The 24,543-nt window shown below is 38.2% G+C and overlaps 1 protein-coding gene across 3 annotated transcripts in view; it reads right to left on the bottom strand.

Moving 5' to 3' along the window:
* The window catches only part of LOC114160688 (histone-lysine N-methyltransferase 2D), a 69,190-nt gene extending 51,032 nt beyond the window's left edge, over positions 1-18,158 (bottom strand). For 2 of the 3 annotated variants that reach the window (XM_028043389.1, XM_028043391.1), the window contains exon 1: positions 7,661-7,903. In XM_028043389.1, the coding sequence (XP_027899190.1) occupies positions 7,661-7,810 (150 nt within the window). In that variant the 5' untranslated portion in view covers positions 7,811-7,903. Of the gene's footprint in view, positions 1-7,660; positions 7,904-14,348; positions 14,513-17,959 lie in introns of those variants that run through there. The other variant, XM_028043390.1, reaches the window with a different exon arrangement.
* Between the last annotated feature and the right edge of the window lie 6,385 nt (positions 18,159-24,543).

The following is a 24,543-nucleotide window of genomic DNA, read 5'->3' as shown; positions in this document are numbered from 1 at the left end:
TGAACAGGTTAGGAGAAGTCGGGTTTTACAAAACATGTTCATTACATTTCATCCATCCATCCATCTTCTTCCGCTTATCCGAGGTCGGGTCGCGGGGGTAGCAGCTTCAGAAGGGAGGCCCAGACTTCCCTCTCCCCAGCCACTTCTTCCAGCTCCTCCGGGGGAATCCCGAGGCGTTCCCAGGCCAGCCGAGAGACATAGTCCCTCCAGCGTGTCCTGGGTCTTCCCCGGGGCCTCCTCCCGGTGGGACGTGCCCGGAACACCTCACCAGGGAGGCGTCCAGGAGGCATCCTGACCAGATGCCCAAGCCACCTCAACTGGCTCCTCTCGATGTGAAGGAGCAGCGGCTCTACTCTGAGTCCCTCCCGGATGACTGAGCTTCTCAGCCTATCTCTAAGGGAGAGCCCAGCCACCCTACGGAGAAAACCCATTTCGGCCGCTTGTATCCGCGATCTCGTTCTTTCGGTCATGACCCAAAGCTCATGACCATAGATGAGGGTGGGAACGTAGATCGACCGGTAAATCGAGAGCTTCGCTTTTTGGCTCAGCTCTCTCTTCACCACGACGGACCGGTACAGCGCCCGCTTGACAGCAGACGCTGCGCCAATCCGCCTGTCGATCCCCCGCTCCCTTCTTCCCCCATTCGTGAACAAGATCCCGAGATACTTAAACTCCTCCACTTGGGGCAGGACACCCCCCCTGACCCGGAGAAGGCACTCTACCCTTTTCCGGCTCAAGACCATGGCCTCGGATTTGGAGGCACTGATCCCCATCCCGGCCGCTTCACACTCGGCTGCGAACCGATCCAGCGAGAGCTGCAGATCACGATCTGATGAAGCCAAAAGGACCACATCATCTGCGAAAAGCAGAGATGAGATCGGAGGGGGACCGGAGGGTGTGCTCCAATTATAGAGGGGTCACACTCTTAAGCCTCCCTGGCAAGGTCTATTCAGGGGTCCTGGAGAGGAGGGTCCGTCGGATAGTCGAACCTCGGATTCAGGAAGAGCAGTGTGGTTTTCATCCTGGTCGTGGAACACTGGACCAGCTCTACACCCTCGGCAGGGTCCTGGAGGGTGCATGGGAGTTCGCCCAACCAGTCTACATGTGTTTTGTGGACTTGGAGAAGGCGTTCGACCGTGTCCCTCGGGGAGCCCTGTGGGGGGTTCTCCGGGAGTATGGGGTACCGGGCCCTTTGATACGGGCTGTCAGGTCCCTGTATGACCGGTGTCAGAGTCTGGTCCGCATTGCCGGCAGTAAGTCGGGCTCGTTTCCGGTGAGAGTTGGACTCCGCCAGGGCTGCCCTTTGTCACCGATTCTGTTCATCACTTTCATGGACAGAATTTCTAGGCGCAGCCAAGGTGTTGAGGGGATCCGATTTGGTGGCCTCAGGATCTCATCTCTGCTGTTCATTACATTTATCGTACAAAATCATTCTTAAATGATAAAATTTCAGCCTATTCAGTTCTGTGTAAGTTGAGCTCCTTTTGGGATGAGCCATTTTAGAATGCTTTGTCACTTTAAATTAAAATACGCTGCTGCTGGCCCCGCCCCCAAACTCAACACATAAAAGTGTTGTAACTCAAGAAAGCAGAAAATGGTTTCTGTTCGGTGAGTCAACAACAAAACACTTGTCTTTTACAGCAGACATTGTACAAATCTACTAGAGCTCTCCTCCGGTTGCTAGGTAACGGGCGGAACTCTGCTGTGGTTGCTAGGTAACAGGCTGGCTTCACTGGGGTTGTGCCTGCTCATTTGTGACTTTACATTCCAAATTTTTGAAATGGCTCATTTTCCAGACACCAAAAAACTTTAACTAATAGCAAAGAAAAAAATGTCTCGATGTTTTTTAAGTGCTTTTAAAAGCAGTCAAGACCCAAATGGAAGAACAAAAAAGTGTAAAATGTGAATTTTGCTTAATAGGTCCCCTTTAAACAACATAAATATGAGCATCTAATATCTTCTAGATATAAATTGTTCAACGGCTTGACATTGAACAAAACCAACTTTTTTATTATTGCTGGTGTTATACCACTAAACCAACATTTTGAAATGTGTTCCTTTACATCTAATGGTTGTATTTTAAGTTATAAAATACAAGTATAACTACTCTCCCACTCGGACCTTTCTAACATCTGTAGCCTGTCTTTACTCAACATCTTCAGGATAGTACAGTGGTGATGTGACCGGTGCGACCTGTGGAGCTGGACGCAGTGCGTTAACTCGTCCATCAAGATGGACACAAACCAAAAACTCATCCATCTCTCTTTGCAGCTCATAGAAGCTGAGTCAGCTCAAGTCGATCCACTGCAGGGAGCAACAGAGCAGGTCCTCCCTGAACTCACCCTTCATTCATGGGCCGTAACCCCGAAACAGAGATGGTGACGGGGGGCAAGAGGAGGTCACAAGGTGGAGGACATTAAGACTTTATTGGTGTTTACTCTGAAGTGTGGATCTCTTGTCCGCTGAGGACAGAAAACCTGCAAGTCCAACAAATGAAGACTAGAGGGCAGCATCAGGTCTGACCATCTCTGATTGTGCAGTGGCTTTAACGTATGATTAGTCAAATTATGGCACCAATGTCACAAACTATTCTGTCCTAGAAGCCGCTTTAATTAGAGACAAAGTAATAATGACAGACAGCAAAAAGCCGAAGTGAATTGGAGGATAAATCACAAACTTTCACTTATTTTTTTACCATATTTTGACGGCTCCCAATCAGCCAGTAATAAAGTAATAAAGTATGTTTAGGCATTTTGTCAGCAGCAGCCTGATCTTATAAGTAAAAAGTTGTAGGTCTACAATATGTCCATGCTTGTTCATATTGCATGTTTCAATGTTCTGTATAAGGACAGGACAGAAAGAAAGCAAAACTGAAGGAAGAAAGAAAAACTTCAAAATGTTTGAAAAACTTAAACTTGAGATTAAAATGAATAGCAGAAATGTATGAAGACATTCAATGTTACTAGAAACATTAAAAAAAATGTTTTTTATGGTTCTAGTATCTCAAATTTTAATGTTTATTGAATATGTTTCTCTCTAACTAAAAAAACAGTCCAGGCATGGACTTGGACACTTTACGGTTGTTTCTGAGCAATTTCTGAAAGGGTTGAGGCTGCAAGTCAACCCACCACTCCTCTGAACTGACAAGAGTAACTGTAATCCGATTACTTTCCTCAGGGAACGAAGAAAGTAAGGGGTTACAATTCCATAAAAATGTTATTACTGTTACTTAACTGCATGCATACTAGGACGGTAAGCACAAATAAATAGTATTTTATATGGTGGAGTAGTTAGAAATGCAGCTCAACAGATTTTCTTAAAATACACAGAACAGGTTTTAATATATTTAACAAAATTCATCAATAAAAGATTGTTGCATTTCATAAAATTTTTGGTGATTCAATAGGTATGAAGTTAAAAGAGTGAAACAAAATGACCCGGTTTCATTTGAATACATTTTATTTGATGGAATATGAAGAATAAAAGGTTTATTGCTTATTTAGATTGTGCATCATTTATAGTAAAGTAGTGAATTACATTTAAAGATGATTACTTATGTAACTGGATTGCTGTCTTGTGGAAGTAATTAGTAACTAATTACTATTTCCAAGTTGACAGATGGTCACTGCAACCAGATCGCTGTGGGATTTTTGGGAGAAAACAGACTGGGATCACCATCTCAAATGATGCTTTTCAACTTTTCCATTTCCTTGAAAAAGCATCAAAACACTACATTTTAAATCAAAACATAAAGTTAAAGGTTTTGCCTCATCAGCTCAATCACAGCTGAATTAATTGATGGAGTTGCTCTGTCTCTGATGTCCTCACTTGACCCATCATCTCCAAAAGGAGACATAATCCCACAGAGAGTTCACCTAAAGTGATTGCTGCTCCTTTTTTCCTGCTCAATCCAGATGATGAGATTAGGGAGATTCCTGGCAGATGGGGTTTCCACCGTGTATGTGTCAACAGGATGCATCCCCACTTTTAAAACTTCATCTCGATCTGGTGAACGCAGAGCAGGCTCCTCAGGAAGCTGCCAGTTTAAGCCGGCAGCGGAGGGGAAATATGGTCAAATATGGCCGGCGTTATCAATAATGAGTAGGTGGGAAAGGGGCAGATCAAATTACCAATTTAGAAGTAATCACCAAAGTGGTTGCTGGTTTGTGTTATCCACTCTGCTTTGTCCTCTGTGGTGATTCCTGCTGCCATCTGTCAGTCTTTCTCAGGGGAGTCCTTCCTTTTTCTCCTGAGCTCCACACTGGATGTTTTATTAACTCCGTTTCACCTGATTACACCCTGCCTGGGAGTCGGCGCTCATTAATAGGCATTTAATCAATGTTTAATTAAGGTAGCAGGCATAAAACACCAAGCTGAAACACTGAGCTGGGGTCAGATGTAAGGACGCACAATAAGTACATGATTCCAGGTTCAAACCTTATGAGCAACTTTCTGCTTAGTGGATATATTATTGAACTGAAATCCATCTTAAATAGCAAACTCTTAACATTTTCATGTGTATTTCCCTAGAAATTGTAAATTTTATGTGACCGCAATCAGACTTTAGAAGAACATGGACGTCTCACAGCAGTTCACTGATTAAGAAAACATTTATGCCACTGTTTAGAGAAGCAGCATTCAGCTTCTATGCACCACAAATCTGGAACAAACATCTAGAAAACTGCAAAACAGCCGAAACACTGAGTTCCTTTAAATCAAGGCTAAAAACCCACCTGTTCAGAGTTGCTTTTGAAACATTATAAATTAAACATAATCAATATTTTGATGTGCAACGACTCCGCCTGATAATGTTGACTGTGTTCTATGAATTTGTATTTTTTTGTGTGTGTTTTTATGATGTAAAGCACTTTGAAATCCCTTGTTGCTGAAATAATCTATACAAATAAACTTTATTGATTGATTTATATTATTTAGAGAAGCTGCATTCAGCTTCAATGCCCCACAAATCTGGAACAAACTTCTAGAAAACTGCAAAACAGCCAAACCACAGAGTTCCTTTAAATCAAGGCTAAAAACCCAGCTGTTTAGAATTGCTTTAAAAACACGTTTAATGGAACGCCTTAAGTTTTGTGTTTTTATGACACAAAGCTGCCTTGTTCCTGAAATTTGCAATACAAATAAAGCTGATTGGTTGATTTATGGTTTAGATCAATTAATTTTTAGAGTTGTTGAGCAATCGACAACGTCTCAATCAAGTACTTCACTGTCTTTGCATTGTTTGACTCCATTAAAAGTGACAGACCTGTTTGCTGCAGCCATTGTTTAATTGCAGCTGTCTTGTTCTGGTGCAGAATTATGACGCATGTCTCAAGTCAATAGCCAATAACTATGTAACAACTTCCTGCCGTCTTCTTCATCATTTCCACCAGTAGTAACATACGGTTGTTGGTAACATGACAGGCGTGATGGGAAAAAAGTGTTTCCATTGAGGTTTTGCAGTATACATAAATTTAAAAACAGCAGGAAAACCACCTCATCCAAATAAAAAAAGTTATTTCTGGAAAAAAAATTTTCTAATCTGGAGTGTTTCCATAAGGCAAATTTACTTTCATATTTCCAAATTGCTCAATTTTACGGTCAATGGAAATGCATCTAATGATGTAAGAGTCACATAAAATATGACATGGCCATTCTGACTGAAGAAAACTATTGGAAAAAATGGTTTGGCTCACACGATGTGCTAAATTAAAAAGGAGCTTTGCATGTGTAGCAGTATTTCTACTTGAAACTTCCAACACATATTATTTATTCTAAGTTTGAACATAACAGTCTTTTAGAAGTGAATAACTAGCACTGCATGAGGTCAGGAAACAGAAATTGAGTCCAAAGAGATGACACACTCTCCACAGGATGGTGGAAACAAAGCGCAGGAACAAAGCAGCATCCCGTTTAGAATCGACTGATGGAGCTGCTGACTTCTCAATGCGAACAAAAGGCCTGGGTGAACACCTCAGCATGGCTTAGTCCAGGTTACAGCCAGAGACAGAGGAGAAAAGGATAAAATTCAGAGAGAGAAAGCCTGGGGTCAGCCATAATGAGCCATGAATGTGAGCATCCCACCAATCCTGTTTAATGGGGTTCATCCCTGGAAGGTTTCCTGCCCTTCACTGCAAAAACACAAAATCTTACACAGTAGATCTAATTTAACTTTAATTCAAATAACCAAGTACACTTAAAGCTGCATTAGGTAACTTATAAAGATTTTTTTTTTAACATATCTGTTGTTTCTCCTCCATTAGCCCATTGAGCAGCGTGTACACTACATTGATTGACAGCGTTAAGACCTTTCTCCTGGATCTGTTTGGTTGTTTTTGAACAGAAGCAGTGCATTCTTGTAAATGGCAAACTTTCAACTAACATTTGAGCAAGATACTGCAGTTTGTTTTAAATCAGTAATGCTTTAACATTGATGAAAAGGTTCTAGTTCCACTTTCAGATTATTTCACTTAAAAATTTTTTCCCACATTATAAGTGAAATAATAGTAAAGCTTGTATTTTGATCAAATTGGGTGGTAAATAAGTTAGAACGCTGCAAAAACACCTAATTTTACCAAGTATTCTTCATCTATTCTCGTGAGAATATATTAGTACACTTAAAATAAGACAAAACTAACTTACAAATAACTTTTCTGCAAGATATATCAGCTCATTTTAAGTCAATAATTTGTTGATATTGGTAGAAAAAACTGCTAGTTAAATTGGAAAATTATTTTACTTATAACAAAACGTTTTTCCAATAAGTAAAAAAATAAATAAAGCTCATATTTTTGATCAAATTGGTTAGTAAATAAGCTCAACTACTCCAAAAACACAAAATATTATCAAGTATTTCTGATCAATTCTACTGAAAATATCTTGGTACATTAAAAATGAGACCACACTAAAATATCTTAGTACACTTAAAATAAGTTACAAGTAACGTATCAGGAAGATATAGCAGCTCATTTCAAGTCAATAATTGCTGTATATTGATGAAAAAGTGCTGTTTTCACTGGTAGATTATTTCACTTACAACATGGGAAAATATCTTGTTATAAGTGAAATAATCTCCTACTGAAACTTGGAATGTTTCTCAATCAAAATTAAGGAATTATTTAATTAAAACAAGCTCATATTTCTTGCTAAATAGTTACTTCACATTAAATGAGACAAAACTAATACATTTGAATAAGAATCTGGTTCAGATTTTGTATTTTTGCAGTGTTCCTCACACTGGCGGTTCTGGGCGCACACGTTGGGGTTCGGGTCAGGGGGCTGCAGGGACTCTGTGACCCTGAAATGAGCCGGGGAGCCCTGCTGATAGGACAGAGCTGCTTTTCTGCTTTAATCTGCAAGCAAGAGGATCAATATGGTGACTATTGGTGGTGAGATTGTGTGCAGGGCAAAGCGGGTCCAGCCATTTAAGATGTCTCACAGGGGGCTGGCGCACCCTGACAAAAGCACAGCTCTGCTGCCACAATGACCCGGGAGACACTGGCACATCGGTGACTAACCTACTTAACATTCATTAGCTTCAGCAAGGGGGACAGATGCTCTGGACCGTCTCTCTCATGTTCTCGACATGGGGCTCATTTGATATGTCTTATATTCAGGATGCCGAGTTGTGGAGGAAGACCTGGGTGGGCATGGAGGGACTCACCCTGTGCGGCCCGCGGCGTCCAGAGCCAGAGCAGTCGGGTTGCCTGGCAGGTAGAGACAGAAGCCTCCTCGGATGCTTGAAATCCTGATTTCTGCTCCGTCGGCGTTCAGACAGAAAATCCAGAGCTCCTCTCCTTTCAAAAGAAGACATATCCAACAAGTTCTAGTCTTTACATTTTTACGCTTCTGTACACATAAATATACTTCAATCTTTTGACTAATATTCCCTTCTGGTTTAAAAGTGAAAGAGCAGAGTGAACTCTCTCTGTGGGAGGCTAAACATGCAGACCTTTTTAAATAATATTCTGTTAATAATTACCATTTAGACTCTCAAGCCTGTTTCCCTGAACATTAAGTAACAAAGGTTGGGCCTCTGACAGAGATGGCAGTAACTAGTTTTGAAAAATAATGTACCTTGAGTACAGTAGTATTTTTACTTTTACTTTGGTAATTTAACTATGAATTATCACTACTCCTACTTGAGTAAACTTTCTGTACGCTTTACCCTCTGTTAGTAACTTCACTGAATGAAGAACTAGCTTGTATTAAGCAAACATTAATAAGGTTTCATATGTTTTATATGAAAAGAAACTGATTTTGATTTTTGTAAGACGAGTACTAAGGACATGCTAACAAAATAAAAAAATTTAATTAAATTATAAAGACAGAGTTGTTACGAGAATAAAGTCAAAATATTACATTATTCTCAAAATATTCACTTAATTCTCATTATTTTGACTTTATTCTCATATTACTTTATTTTTGTAATATTACGACTTTATTATAGTAATACTATTTTCACTTTATTTTTGTAATATGAGTATTCTTGTAATACTGCAATTTTGTTCTCTGAATTTTAGGTCTATTCTTGTAATACTATAACTTTTTCTTATAATTTTAATATTTTTTAGTATGCCCCTAGTACTCATTTCTAAGAAACATTTTCATTGTGGCCTTAAATGCCAAGATTTCCACATAACTATATATTTTGGCTATATTAAGTAATCTTTAAATGTTAAATGACTGGTAAAAGGCAACTCAAGTACTGAGTAATTAATAAAAGCATCAAATACTTTTTTACTCATTTCATTTACTTGAGTAAACGTATGTTGAAGTAGTGCTACTCTTACTTGAGTACTCTACCCACCTCTGTCCTCCAACGTTACTTTCCTACCACAGACAAACTTCATCTCTGTTTTTCTGTCACATGTACAGAAGAAACAAGGGTAACAACAGAGCAGTGCTTTGAATTAAACATTGAACAGCTGTGCAGCCCAGAGTGACAGAGTCCAGAGCAGGAATCAGGAGCAGCTGGAGAGAAAGACAGCTTTTCAACCTGACTCCAGATGCAACATGGATCAGGTTCTGGACTGGCACGCAGCAGCATAAATCTCCTCTTCTTAATTACATTAGAGGTGCATAGTGGCAAGCTTTGTGATAACAATGGAGCCTGTCGATTCCACAAATCAGAGGCAGCCGAAGTCGGCCGACCTGTGGGTGTGCTCTCTGAGAAGCTCTAGATCTGCGTCTGCAATCTGAGCTCATTGCGAAGAGTGAATGTCGGGCCGGACGCAGCGCAGGAAAGTTCTTGGTTTAATATTAACAAGAAGAATGTGGAGCGGTTTCTCTGGTAACCGGCAAACAGTTACACTCATGACAAAATTTATTTCTGCTGGAAAAGCAGGGCAATCACATACTACCACCAGATATTACCAAGTATTTTTGGTCTAGTTTCTAGTGAAAATATATTAAATAAGACAAAACTAACTTACAAGTAATTTTTCAGCAAGATATAACTCATTCTAAGTAAATCATTCCTTAATATTGTTGAAAAAGACATTTTTTTCCTGTTATTTAATTTCCCTTTAAGATCAAGAAAGTATTTTTGAAATGAATTTGACCTGAATAAGTGCCACTTAAAGTCAAAGTTGTTTTTTTTGGTTTGGAAGGGTTAATATTAAGAATAAGCTTCTAAGGGATGACACTGGTTGCCATGGTGTTTACCGCCGTTTCTCACAGAAAACTTAAAATAATTTCAAAATATGTAATAATTTTGAAATGCCAATAGAATGAGTATTTTTAAAAAAATCAATATTAAGGAATTATTTACATAAAACAAGCTCTTATATTTTGCTGAAAAGTCCCTTTTGAGTTAGTTTTATCTTATTTCAAGTATACTAAGATATTTACAACAGAATAGACTAAAGATATTTGGTAAGATTTGGTGTTTTTGCAGTGTTCTCACGTATCATTGTCCAATTTGACCAAGGAAAGAGCTTTATCCATGTTTTTCCAAAGCAAAAGGATCCAACACGACTTGAATAAGCTTCTTTTGGCTTGTGAGATCAAGACCTCTCTTTAACATCTCCCTCCACAAAACTGACTCTGCCTGAGATCTCTCTGTGTTGAAGCTGGTGGGGGCTCTGCAGAGCAGGTCAGCATAATCCAGATGCCAGAGGACTGATTGCTAGAAGACTGCAATGGAAAAGTGTCCAAAAGGACAAAAAGCTGGAAAGTCCTGATTCATCTGGCTAATAACTTCAAATCTAAATATGCAAAACAGAAAATCATAATTTCAAATACATTAATTTTAATCCAAACTCATTTATAACATGATTTTTGTTTTGTCTATTTTTCAGTACAACTTCAAATCCCATCATGTTACAGTAAAGAGAGTATTGGCATAACCTGTTCGTTATCCACCATTATCTTCATTCAATTCAAAAATACTTTATTGATCACAAAGGGAAATTCAATGTGAAATAGATAAGGGTGAACTTTAAAGATGACCTATCCAACTCAGTTTACACTCACATGTGAAAATGGCTGCAATTATATAGCCATACATCTTTAAAAAGTATTAGTAGAGCCTCCTGCACAATGAACAATAATTCAGCAAGTGGTTTCTGGATGGTAAGTCAACAACAAAACAATTTTCCAGTAGCCATTGTACAGCACATACAGTGGTAAAATCAGCTAAACAATATTGCTGGAGCTCAGCTTGGGTTGCTAGGAGACGAGTGGAGTTCTGCTGGCATTGCTGAGTAACAGGCGGAGTTTCCCTGGGGTTGCTAGGCAATGTTAATTTGTGACGTTACATTCCGAAGATATTTGAAACCGCTCATTTTCAAGACACCAAAAAACATAAGTTTATTGCCAAAATCCACTTAAAAAAAGCAAAATTTATAGAAAACTGCTTTTTGCATTTACTCTGGTTATCTTTGATATGAAAATATGTTTGAACGTCTTGACAAAATTTGCTTATTTTAGTCAAAGAAACTAATCTACAGGAGTGCAAACACGTTTTCACAGAGCAGTATGATAGTAACACCAAATCCAATCAAAAATAGCTCCTCTTACTGGTAGGTGATGTTTACTGGAGTCATAAATAAACATTTCCTCACAGCGCACAATAGGAATAATGACAAATTCTTGGTTGTCAATGTAGAAACGTATTCCTAGACAAAAAGAAAATCCTTATATTCAAAGAACAAACAAGTAACAGCCTTTTAATGAGGATGCCAACAAACACATACATCAGCACACAAGAGCTGACAAAGCACATAAAAATACAATTACAAGAGCTATCATGCTGTTTTAAGAAAAGCTGCCCTGCCCACCACACGCTGCCCTTTGTCAGGAGCGGGACGGACAATCAAAGAGCCGTGACCTGCACCGGCTGCTGTGGGCAGCAGGCCTGACTCCAAACCCCAGTTACCATGCCATGCTGGGAGCCTCCGCTTGTCCCGTGGTTAGCGCCGCTATTTTCTCAACTCATCAATCTGTCAGCTAAGCTGCTTGACGCAAACCACAATATGGCCGCCGTATTTTATTCAATCTCTTACAATATGGTCTCAGTATTTCCAGATTAGTCAGCTCACCCACGAGGTCAGTTTCGCTGCTGAGGAGTAGTGGCAGTGGGTGTCCTCACTGCAAAAACACAAAATCTTACCAAGTATTTTGGTCTAGTTTCTAGTGCACATATATTAGTACACATGAAAACAGACAAAACTAACTTATAAGTAACTTTTCACCAAACTATAGAGCCAATAAACCCTTAATCTTAATGAAAAAGTACTTGTACCATTGGCAGATTATTTCACTGGAGGAAAATGGACCCAGTACTTTTTAATCAATATTAAGTAATTTTTTTGTTAAAATGAGCAATAACTTGCTTTCAGGCATGCCACTACTTATTCTGCTGCTTTCCTTCATTTTTTAAAGTGCACCACTGCTTCCTTGAACAGATTAGGACAAACCTGCACAAAACATATTCATAAAATTTTTTGCAAAAAAATATTTTTCTTCTTCTCAGTTCTGCCTATTTTTACTCCTTTCAAAACTAGATGCTTTAGGGCCTATTGTCACTTGTAATCCAAATAATTTGCTGCTGGCCACACCCCTCCCCACAAGTCAATGTTTACACTCGCTTGCGAAAATGGTTGAAAACAAATAAGCAATTATACAACCGTACATCTTTGAAAAGCAGACGTGGAGCCTCCTGCACAACAAACAAGAATGAAGCAGGTGGTTTCTGGATGGTAAGTCAATAACAAAATTCTTGTCTTTTCCAGCAGCCATTATAGAGCGGTAAAACCAGCTGACCAAACGTGCTGAACCTGCACTTAGGTAACAGGACAGTTTCTGTTGATTTTGACTCAATATTTAGGATGTTTTTTTAAACACACACCAAAAATCATTAATTTATTGTGTACTTAGTGCTTGGGCTGTTTTTAGAAACAATGTCAACCAAAATGGGAGTTTATAAACATGCAAAAAGAAAATTTTGCATAACAGGTCCCCTTTAAGCAAACACCAAACAATGTTAGTTTCAAAATGTTTTAAGAAAAAAAATTAGAGGACCACCGATGAAAACCACAGTAAAAACACCCTTACAGCTCATAAATTGTTCAAACTGAAGTTCTCTTGCAACTTTTACTGCTTTTTAGACAGATTTTACATTTAAACCAATCGGTAAAGACATTATTGTGTAAATGCTGGTCATCTGTGTAAGTTTACAGCACGAGTTTTCTGAGAACAACCTCATACTGGACTCGCTCGAGAGCCGACCATTCAATTATTTTCAAGTAAGGATGAAAGAAAGACTCCAAACTATGTATGTCGCCTATTCAGTGGTGACGCTCTTTAAATGAAAGGACAGCAGAAAGAGTTGGGGACGGGGTGGAGTGCTGCATAAATTTTACATACACAAGGCCTCAGACAAAGTGATTGTTGCTTCCCTGAAACTTTTTTTTCTCCCCCTCCTCCAGCAAACACTTTCCCCACTGAATAGGCACCTATTAGTGACTCCATTATGGGACAGGGCCCTTGAATGGCTCCTCACTGTGCGTCTTTATCATAGCAAGGCCCCCCTTTCCCGTCCACCCAACCCAGCTTCCTACAGCCTGTTTTGATAGGTGATGATGGGTGAAGTCGGGGGGGAGAAGAGGTGGCCTGCCACTTTCACTCCCCGTTGTGTGCTCCAGGTGTGGTGGGTTAAGCGTAGCGCTTCACAGCTTCTATTGTGACACGCACTTTTTCCCCTTCACCACTTATTCAAGGAAAAAAATGGCTGTTTTTTACATGCATTAGCCGATCCCCTCCTCCCGAAACGAGGGTGGAATCCCTGCTCACTGCCTTGGAGAAGCGTATTGTTGCTGGATTATTCAGGAGTTAGCTGAATGAAAGAGGCAGGCAGAGAGGGGTGTCTGTACTTTATCTCCAAGGGAGACAGCGGCTAAAGACGGAGCTTCTTTAGAGGAGTGAGTTACTGCGGCGAAAAGCTCAGGAACACCTGCAGGACACAAACGCCTCCATCTAAAATACAGTAAACTAGCTTCTATTCATCAAGTTGAGGGGAAAGTTTTATAAACCATCAGGCAATGGTACAAAATATGTAAAGAAACGTAATGTAATATTTTATATTGATTACACCAAATTTTATTTCATTTTATTCCCATGGTTCTTGTAGGTTTTTTGCAGCAGTGCCATCCACTGCTGGGCTTTCTTGCTCGTGCTTGCTTGAGGAACAAGCCAATCAGAAAATGGAGCAAAAAAAATAACACTTAAATCTATTATTTTAACTTATATTTTATATATATATAAAAAAGATTGAATAACAGAAATTGTAAGAATAAAAAAAATAACTGGGATTGGATTTTTTGCCTCAACTTCTCTCTCCCACAGCACCCCCTGGAGGTCACGGTCCCCCACTTTAACCTGCCACAACCTCGCTCAGACTGTACAAACTCTGCTGTATTCACAGAACCATCAGGTCAACAAACATCTATGCATGTGTGTGTGTGTGTGTGTGAACCAGGTTTTTATACCCTGGTGGGGACTTACTTCTGTCTACAATGTGGAGTTGTGGGGACCACTGCTCCTTGTGGGGACATTTTGGTCCCCATCAGGGGAAATGCCATTTTTTGGGTTAGGTATGTGATTGATAGGGGCAGGGCTAGAGTTGGGGTAAGAGTTTGCTATGTAATGGTTAGGGTTAGCGAGAGGGTAAGGGTTTAGGTGTAAAACATAAATATAAGTCAAAGTAAAGTCCCCACAAGTGATAAAAACAAAACTGTGTGTGTGTTTCAGCTTTGAAGTTATGCATGCAAACACATTTGAAGAAGAGAGACAACGAGAGTCAGCAAGACTTTATGATAAATATGGAAGCATTGTTCAGCCATGCTTACCTCCACGGGGAACCATCTGCTCCCTGTCAATGCATCACCTGCTCGTCTGAGCCGTCTCCACAGCAACAAGGAGGGGGAGGGGATTAGGAGAGGTTACCGCTTTGATGGCGACGGGAGGGGAAGGAGTCGTAGCTGACAGACGGCAGAGCGAATGTCACCCTCTGCTGGTAGAGAAAGGTACAGAGCAACTCAGCTAGACTGACATGGAGCCACTTGTTGAACACAACTGTTGCAACCAATAGAAACTCTTATTAATAGAACAGAAATCTATTTTGTTTGTGTCAATTATTGCTTCTGTGTAAATGATAATACTATAAGCTGTGTTTGTAATGATGTAAAGCACTTTGAAATGTCTTGCTGCTGAAATGTGCTATACAAATAAAATTTGATTGATTGATTGATTGATTGATAAGCTTACCAATAACCTGCAAAGTTGATACATTCGCAACTTTTGGAGCAATATGCAATAAGGAAAAAACTTTTTAAATGAGTGTATAAAACCTTAGAAATATGATTCAAAATGCTGTTTATGTTGCTTGTGGATTGTAATTTACAGTTTAACTGGGGAATATGCTTAAAAATAATAATTTTTAAAAAGTCACATTCACAATTTTTTTTTACTTTTTGAAAGGGATTCATTAGCACTAACGACTATAAAAGCTTGCACATACAGCTTTGGAAAAAATGGAGGCAACTTAAAACGATCAGTTTCTCTGAGTTTACGGTTTTATATGTATATGTTTTAGTAAAATTAACATTGTTCTTTTATTCTATGAACTAGTGACAACATGTCTCTGAAATTCTAAGCAAAAATGTAGTATTTATTTGCAGAAAATGAGAAATGGTCAAAATAACGAAAAAGATGCAGTGATTTCAGACCTCAAATACTGCAAAGAAACCAAGTTAATATTCATTTAGAAACAACAATGCTAATGTTTTAACTCAAGAAGAGTTAAAAAACCAACATTTAGTGGAATAACCAGCAGGTTTTCAATGGGATTCAGTGCAGTGGGTTCTTAATTTTTTTTCCAGTATATCTGCATGAGTTCTTGATTGAAATAAATTAAAATATTATTTTAAAGAATTTGTTTTCTTTCTTCATTTGCATCATAGCGCTATCTATAAATGTAGATCTGGATGAAAGCTATTCTAGTTCTAGAAATAAACATACAAAAATGCCTGGTTTCCATCTGAAAAAACTCAATTAAATTGTAAATGTAACATATTTTATGCCTTTAATATATTAATTTTTTTGCTTAGAAGTAGTTTTAATCTATTTTTGTTATTAAAATTTAAAAAAATAAACTCAAAGATGTTTGGAAATCTTTACTGTGGCATCCAGTAACAAGATTTAGTTTTGTTGTTTTCCCACATTACATTCATCCATTGTGAGGAAATGACTTGTCACACATCACTGTGATTATTAGCTGCAGAGTAATTTCCCCTTTGTGTGTTTTCCACGCATGTTTTGTGTTACAAGCAGCATGAAAGAGGATCAGTCGCAGGCTTCTCATTATGTCTGCGTTTTCTCCACCTACAGTACATTGTGCGTTCTGCCAGAGACGGCTGTGTAAACAGAGACCTGAGGACAGCTCCAAAAGCAAACATGAAAACGTTGAAGTGAGGCCAATAAACACGCCACCCAATGACAAAACATGGCTTTTAATTGTTTGCAACTATGGAGAAGCATCTTTATACATACGTCAGTGCGTCAAGCAAAAAACTATTTACACAATCTCTTTTTAAGTAGAGATTGCAATTTATTTACATAGATGTAAATGTGTCTTGAATTTATTCAGATTCTCTTTAAATCTTGAGGCAAATAGCAAATATGAAAACTTTAAATGTCGTGAAGTTTTGCTGATTATGCTATTTTTGATTGGGCATCACAAATTACCTAGGAACCCCCCCAAAAAACTAGATTTTAATCATAAATGCTAAAATTTACAAAAAATAAATTAAAAAATGTCACTTTAAATCTGAATGATAATCAGTGGCAGTAAGGGCAGTTGCCCAGGGTGACATTAGAAAAAAGGGGTGCACAAGAACTAGATTGAAAAACATATATACAACTTACACTACTTCTATACAATCAGAGAGAGTTGTAGTGAACATTAGGTTGCATGCGTTTGCAGAAGTGGACGGCATTTTATTCCACTGTTAATTCTCAAATGACTTTCTGTATTTTTATTTGTTGGGAGGCAGAAAAACAAAGGGCTTGCTCCATTCATGAAAGAAACACCACTGGTTGTTTTCACACCTGAGGTACTTAGTCCTTAAAAACAAACTATGTTTCATTTCCTTATGATTTGTAACATATGAAGTGTTGTAAAATTACACAGTCAAAAATTGACAGCAATTTTATTCAGCCTATATTACGAGGAAAAAACTCTAACCTTGGCCTCTTCAGATTAACACATGCATGTTCAAAGTGAGTGACACTTTTATTATCTTTTAATTTTATTTTATATGTTGTGTTTTATCTTATTTTACCCACTGAAAAGCACTTTGGCTAACCTAAAAACATTATGAATACAACATGCAACAGTTGTGAAAACCAATAAACATTGCATTTGTCAAGTCTGATTGTTAAAATCATGAAAACACGTCAAATATGTTTGTCAACGTTCCAGTTATTATGGTTCAAAAACAACTCCAAACAGGTGAGCTTTTAGCCTTGATTTGAAGGAACTCAGTATTTCGGCTGTTTTGCAGTCTATGCATCACAAATCTGGCAATTTGTTCCAGATTTGTGATGCATAGAAGCTGAATGCTGCTTCCTGTTTGGTTCTGGTTATGGGGATGCAGAGCAGAGCAGAACCAGAAGACCTGAGAGGTCGGGAAGGTTGCTATGACAGCAGCAGATTGTGGTGCTAAGCCATTCAGTGATTTATAAACTAACAACAGGATTTTAAAGTCTATTCTTTGAGCTACAGGGAGCCAGTGTAGGAACTTTAAAACTGGAGTGATGTGCTCCAACTTCCTGGTTTTAGTCAGAACACCAGCAGCAGCAATGTTCTGATTTTTCAGGCCGATCTGTGAAATCACTGTTGTACTAATCAATGCAATTAAAGATCAAGGCATGGATGATTTTCTCTAGACCTTCCTTTAATCCTGGAAATATTAATTAGGTGATAGAAGGCCGACTTTGTAACCGTCTTCATGTGGTTCTGAAGGTTCAGGTCAGAGTCCATCACTAACCCAGATTAGAGGCCTGATCACTAATTTCTAGCTGTAATAACTGAAGCTGTTTGCTGAATCTAGATAGTTTGTCTTTAGGTCCGTAGGACTATACAATTAAATTATTATTATTTTTTAAAAGCGGTCTTCAAGTATTCAAAGTTATGTTTTCACGTTATTCATTAATTTCTAATATATAAATTTCTAATTTCTATTAATAAGCAAACTAAATATTTAGTAACAAATAGTAATACTGTGACTATCTCTCCATTGTTTTATTCATATGACAGGCTAAACCTAAATTACTTTTATCTGTGTAACTTTACAAATGTCAGGCAGCAGTAATGAACCTACAGTTTGTCGCTAAAGCTAGCATGTTGTTCCCTGAAGATGGACTGCCAATGAATCATCAGCCACACTTGAACGCTCACCTGGAGCCGCCCTCCACAGGCGCAGCTACCCCGAAAAGTCTGAGTGACAGGTGAAAGTGAGCGCAGCTGAAGGAAGGAAACACCTTTTGTGTTTGGTCGCAGAGCAGGACGGAGGCGATGACCCCTGCCTACGGCTCACACCCGCCACCTGATGAGCTCATCGGCCCGGGGCAAAGAAGCAGCACGTCCTGCAATGACCACAAACACGCAGCAGCAACCCCTTCAGTGACATGCTCACCAAAACAACCTCAATCTGATCTAGATCTCGACATTTGTAGGAAATAAAATAACCTGAAAGCCACCTGCAGGCAACACTATCCCTCTGTACCGTGCAGCTGTCGAGCTAAATAAAGCCTTTAAAGTCCAAAAATCAATAGCTTTTTTCTCCTTTTTTCTGTTCCGCTATCGATTTTAATTTTGAATGCACATCAGGTTGTCGATAACCAGAGGGAGCTGAGTTGTTTAGGGGTTTGTGAGCCATTAACTGGACCGTGAAAGTCATAACTGTCCCCCGATTTTGTCACTTATATAACAAAGGGAACAAAAAGGTTCTTTTTCCCCATGGTGGGCACTGGTACTTCTAACATAATCTATAAAAACAATTACAGAGCAATTGGTGTAACTCTTCCAGAAAGGTAAGAGAAGGTTTGAAGTACATTAATAAATATTATTGAGGAATTTTTAATGCTGTTTTATGGGAAGAGTAGATCACAAATACCTTCAGCCACCCTACTTAACATAGATGGACCAATAAATTACAAGTTTAATCTTTTGGAACAGGTGATTTTTTTCACCATAAAAGCCCAGCACACCTCAACTAGATCTCAATTAATCCACACTTTTAACTCAAGTGCAGCCTTTAAGGTGATTTGTTATGCTTCCTTGAACAGGTTAGGCTGTACAAAACATATTAATTAAATTTTTTTGTAATGAGATTTTAGTCTGGTCAGTTCTGCCTATTTTGAGGGTTCTGTTACTGTAAATCTAAATAAGCTGCTGTTGGCCACTCCCCCTAACACAACGTTTACACTCAGATGTGAAAAGAGCTGCAAACAGATGTACAATTACACAACCGTGTATCTTTGAAAAGCATTAGTACAGCCCCCTACACAACCAGCAAGAATGCAGCGAATGGTTTCTGAATGGTAAGTCAACAAAAAAACACTCGCCTTTTCCAGAAACGGTAAAACCAGTTGGCCAAATGTGCTGGAGTTCCATTTGGGTTGCTAGGCGACGGGCAGAGTTCCGTTGGGGTTGCTAAGTAACGGGCTGGGATTCAGTGGGGTTACTAGATGAAACACCAAAAAGCATTAACTTATTGCCAAAAAACATCTTGGTGGGTTTTTTAACCGTTTGGGTTGTTTTTAGAAACAGTAGAAATACAAATGGAAGCATAAAAATGTGAATTTTGAAATTAAATGTAACACTTTCTTGAAAATATAGTAGTCAGGATTTAAATATTGAACCTGAAAAACAGACTTTAATGAAAGTGTAAGAATGGATACAACTTTCAGACAATGGTTCATCTGTAAATACTCTTTTCACTACTTTTCCAACTCTGTTCCCCATTTGTTCTAGCAGCCATACAATTCAACATCCAGTCTTCCCCTCCCTGGAAAACAAGTTAATCCTGGGAGAGTTTCTGTCAGGCCCACGTGTGGCCCGGGACACGTCCGAAGAGAAGAAGAAGAAGGGCAGACTTTCCTGGGAGTAAGAATTCAATTATTCAGCTGGGAGAGCGTGTCTGTTGTCAGCGGCAGGCGCACGGCTGCCCATTCCCAGCATGCAACAAGAGGGTTAAGAGCCACAGAAAGGCCTCCATTATCCTGAGTGAGAACGTCCCATGTGGCGGGCTGCACGACTCCGGCTCTCATTCACTCCGCCTCACAACGGCGCTGCCCAAAGTCCCAAACTTTCACTTTGTGCCCCCTTTTTTTCTTCCTCTCAGAAAGGCGCCTTCACAATGCTGAAGTGGATTCTTCGGCACCCCCCGTGGACAGCGCACATGTGGACAACATTCCCAGGATGTCCATCATCTTGTCCATTAATCAACGACATCTCATGAAAGCACAATTAGGAGCCTCACAAGTGTATAAGCGATTATCATCTCTAAGCACCCCTGCTACTCCTTCTGCACAGCAACGCTCTGTGTGCAGAGTCAGTTTCAAACAAATTAACTTTTTTACAAATAATTTAAAAAAAATAGCTGGAGCTGCATAATTGTGACAAAATAATAAATGATTTGGAGGCCACAGATTCACATCTGGCAAATCATTATTACAGAAACAGAATCGCAATGTATTGGTCGTCTCAGAATCACTTCTGCTGATAAACGAGTAATTGTGTCCGTCATCAGTGATGATGGAGAATGACTCAGAGGGGAGCGCTCCATCCACTGTACAAGCTGACCTTACAGGGGTCATGTGACATCACATCTCTGATTACTGACCAGTAGGTCCCACCTTCTGAGGCTCATTGTGAGGGCAACACTGACGGCAAGCGGTTTTCTCCATAGAAAATTAAAAATATCTGAATTGTATGCAGCTGGAAAAGCTGAAATGTTGAGGTGTAATGCTAATGGTTGCCGTTTCATTATCCTTGGAGCTGATTGAGGAAGACCATGGCTGTCTCCACTGTGCATGTTGTGAATTTCCCATTTGAGGACGAAAAAAGTATATTCATTCATCAAGGTATATTTGGTATTTGAGCTATTAAAATAGTTCTAACACCAAATATGCTGTAATAATTTTACCTAGTCCTAATCAATACCACTTTATAAGATGACAAAAACTTACAGAAATGTCTTAGATGAATTGTTCCAGAAATTAGGAGCGATTTAAAATGTGCTTTACTGCAAATAAAACAAATGAGCAGCAGGTGAGTCAATTAGCAGAAACATGACCTGAGCAACAGCTTATATATTTTACAGTCTTTTTTAAATGAAATAAAACCAGACAAATAAAGGTTTCCAGTATTACAAACCATATATATATTTATCTTACAAATTATGTTAAAAAGTAAATAATTATTACATAATTTGCATACTAAGTACTGTATAAATATTGGTTTGCTTTGTCACTACTTGTCTCAAGCATAATCTATGTATATGGTTAATACTGTAATTTTTTTTTTAGAACTTCTTGAAACTTCACTTTAGTTACATTTAGACATCAAAAACTGCATTTTAAGCCATTTTTCAACAGAAACAATTCAGTTAATATCCAATTGCATAATTAACAGAAATCTCACTCATTCCAACTTAGTCCAATGACACTCAGCCCACTTCCATCCAAATAACTGTTCAACAACAAAGGAGAGCGGATTATTTAATGTCAGGTTGTTCGTTTACATTAAGCTGTTAGCATGCATGTGGTGACAGTAGAGAGGAACAACCTGTTTGGTTGTTCCTCACCAAACTACACCAAACAGGTGTAGTTTTAAAACAGCAAAAACATTTGAGATAACACTGGGAGGAAGGTGGTGTTTGCTGATTATCTAACCAACATCGCCCTCTTGTGGAGCCTGTTGGTCCCTGCGTTCAATTTAGGTTTGAATCTTTTATTTAGTAAAATTCTTACACAGAATAAACAGAATTTTCTGGAAAAAGTGTGATTTCTTCCAAGTTTCCAAGCTGGGTTCTTTTAAACTTTGCAAATAATTTTGATTACAGATTTAAAGTTTTCCCTCGATATTTGCTGTGTATCCAACACCTTTACTGCATATTGCACCAGTAAGACCCGAAGTTCTGCAGAAAATACTAAATTTTAAAAGCAGCATTCACACTTCAAACTGTTTGAGTGTGTGATACAAGGAGAAACCTCTTTAAGAAAGGTTTCCTGTGAAAAACTAATTGTTCAAAAACCACATGCATCCAGGGGACAAGCAAAACTACAGCATTGTTTTCTTCCTGTAGACCCTGAAATTGTGAACGTCATGAGTCCTGAGGGGTTTTGTCTCTCTGCGCTAACTTTCACATGTCACATGTTTATTGGTGTGATGCTAAAGCAACAAAGAACAATAGAAAATATTGATAAAAAGCTTGACAAGCTGATGCAGAATGATGGAACCTCTCGAGATAATTGTGCAAAGAATTTATCTTAAAATGAGGAGTATTAAAATGATCTGACTTGAGTCAGAAGCTTATTCAGAATCGCTGTAATACTGACCACTACAGGAGATCTTTCCTTCACACAATCATCAACATCCACAACATATCTTTGAAGAAATCCGAATGAGATACAACAACATTTAATTTCCCTTTTTAACTCAATAAGGTGTTTCTGGAATTGAATAATATTGTAATTTTGATTAACTTCTTTTAAAACAATTATTTTTACAAATTGCTATATTTCTGAAACTGTACAACTGTAGTAAAAAGGCTATTATAAATTATAATGTGACACAGAAGTGGATCAGATTAATTGAACTTTGAGAAAAAGACCAACTTTTTCTTAAAACACGATCAAATGTAATCCTTTTTAGTTTACATTATAGCAAAAATGCAAAATATCACATTAATAACAGATATTCCAGTCACAAATAGGATGGATAGGAGTACATGTACATAATGAAGGCTATCGTTATACCATTTTCAGGTTGTAGACGAAACTAAAGCTTGAAACATATTTTAAAAATAAAATTTTCCAACAACTGTTTGGAATTAAATAAAAATGGATTCTGCAGAAACCCATCAAACACCATTATTGTTGTGGTTTGTTGTGCAGAAAGCAGCAGTTAGCATGAACAAAATTAGCCGCTAGAGCTAACTAACCACAATAACTCATTGTTTCAGAAAACCTCTGGTTTTCCCACCAAAAACTGTTTCTCTGGGATGAGGCATGCAAACGCAGCAGAAAATGTGTATTTCACAGACTTCCCGTGTTAACAAGATCGCGGTTTTTATTATGTGCTCGTGAATCAAGACATTGTTCTCTGACAGGATGTGGTTCCTAAAACATAGAAGATGAATGTTCACACATGCAGAGCTCGTCTTCGGTATTGTTTTTGTCTAAACAGAAAATAAAACATACCAAAAATCACTATTTTTTTATTATCTGTTTAAATAGTTCTAGAGTGGACAAGAAATAATTTATTATTGACTAAATAAATGTATACATTTTTTTCATATATTTTAATAATAACATTCTCTGCATGGAAATATAAATTACAACATAAACACTGTGTAGTTATCAAAATAATAAAAAATGTACAAAATGTTAATGTGTATTTGTGCATTTAAAATATATAAAATGCAAAAATGTTCTTTAAAATGAGTAAACCTGTGCAAATAAGGCACATACAACCATGTCAACACAATCTGCGTAAAAAAATAAAAAATCACTGAGATAATTTGCACTTGGTGAATTGATTCACCAGAATAAATGAAAATTTTTATATTCTAATTTATTGAATGAGTATGTTATCATTTAATTACCTAATTATTGATCCGTTGCACTTTTGAACTTTTTCTGCCAATATTTGTTTTTCCAGCTGGTTACTTAAACATTTTCTAGGCCGCTGAATTCATTAGTCATTTATGTTTATGCCTTTTATGTTTGTTACAGTTTAATTTTTGTCTCTATACAGACAAAACTGTCGGACCTAAAAACACAAAAGTCACACTTTAGACTATAATTTAGGTTGACATGCTCTAAAGCCATGAAAGGCAATGATTACAGTGACCCGATGACTGAAGCAAAAATGTAAATAGTCATTTATTTTATGGGTTTTAAGGTATAGTTAGACATAAAAATTCAACATCTTAAATCTATTGTTAATTAAATGCAAGATTAAGAGATTAAAAATGTATCTATAGTTGGACATAAAGTGATTTTCAAAAGGAGTCTGGAAGAAATAAACTAGTACTGAGCACAAACTGAATTTATTGTTGACATTTTAACTAAAACGTAGTAAGAAAATCAATGCATAATGGTACTTTATGATGCTCTAATGCAGGGGTGTCCAAGGTGCGCCCCGGGGGCCATTTGCGGACTTTGAAGTTGTCTTTTGAGGCCCCTAGAATAACTGGTACTGCAGCAAAAGGAGCCGATGGAGACTTTTTGTGCTTTTCAATTACAATTTTATATCTTAAATTGAAAATTCTAGGTGCAAAACAATAGTTTTTCTTTTACTAACCAAGACATTTTTGTTCTTTTGCTTTCATTTTAAGGTCATAAAATGAGAACCTTAAAATAAACCGGAACTGGAACAAACCGGTTCAGAAGGCGTACCTAGAAATTCAAAATATAAAGTAAAATACATAAACAATAACGTTGCTCAGAGCACAAAGAACAAATTAGGCTAAACAGATATCCCCTTATGGATCGAGCACATTGTCACCGACGTAGAATTTTTCTTCAATATTGGGACCGATACAGATATAGATATCGGATCGGTGCATCTCTAGTGCAGAGCAGAGGAGGACACTGGTTGGTTTTTAGACCTTTGTTGAGGTAGATACGATTCGGTTTCAGACGATCACCAATCTCCCAAAATTAAGGAATTCTGCGCTGATAAATCGGTGTAAATCTATGTGTAAATACTGAATTTCCACACCATGTATTGGACTGTATCAGCTGCAGATA

This window comes from Xiphophorus couchianus, chromosome 17, assembly GCF_001444195.1.
Source record: "Xiphophorus couchianus chromosome 17, X_couchianus-1.0, whole genome shotgun sequence".
NCBI lineage: Eukaryota > Metazoa > Chordata > Actinopteri > Cyprinodontiformes > Poeciliidae > Xiphophorus > Xiphophorus couchianus.
This window is presented reverse-complemented; position numbering and strand designations above follow the sequence as displayed.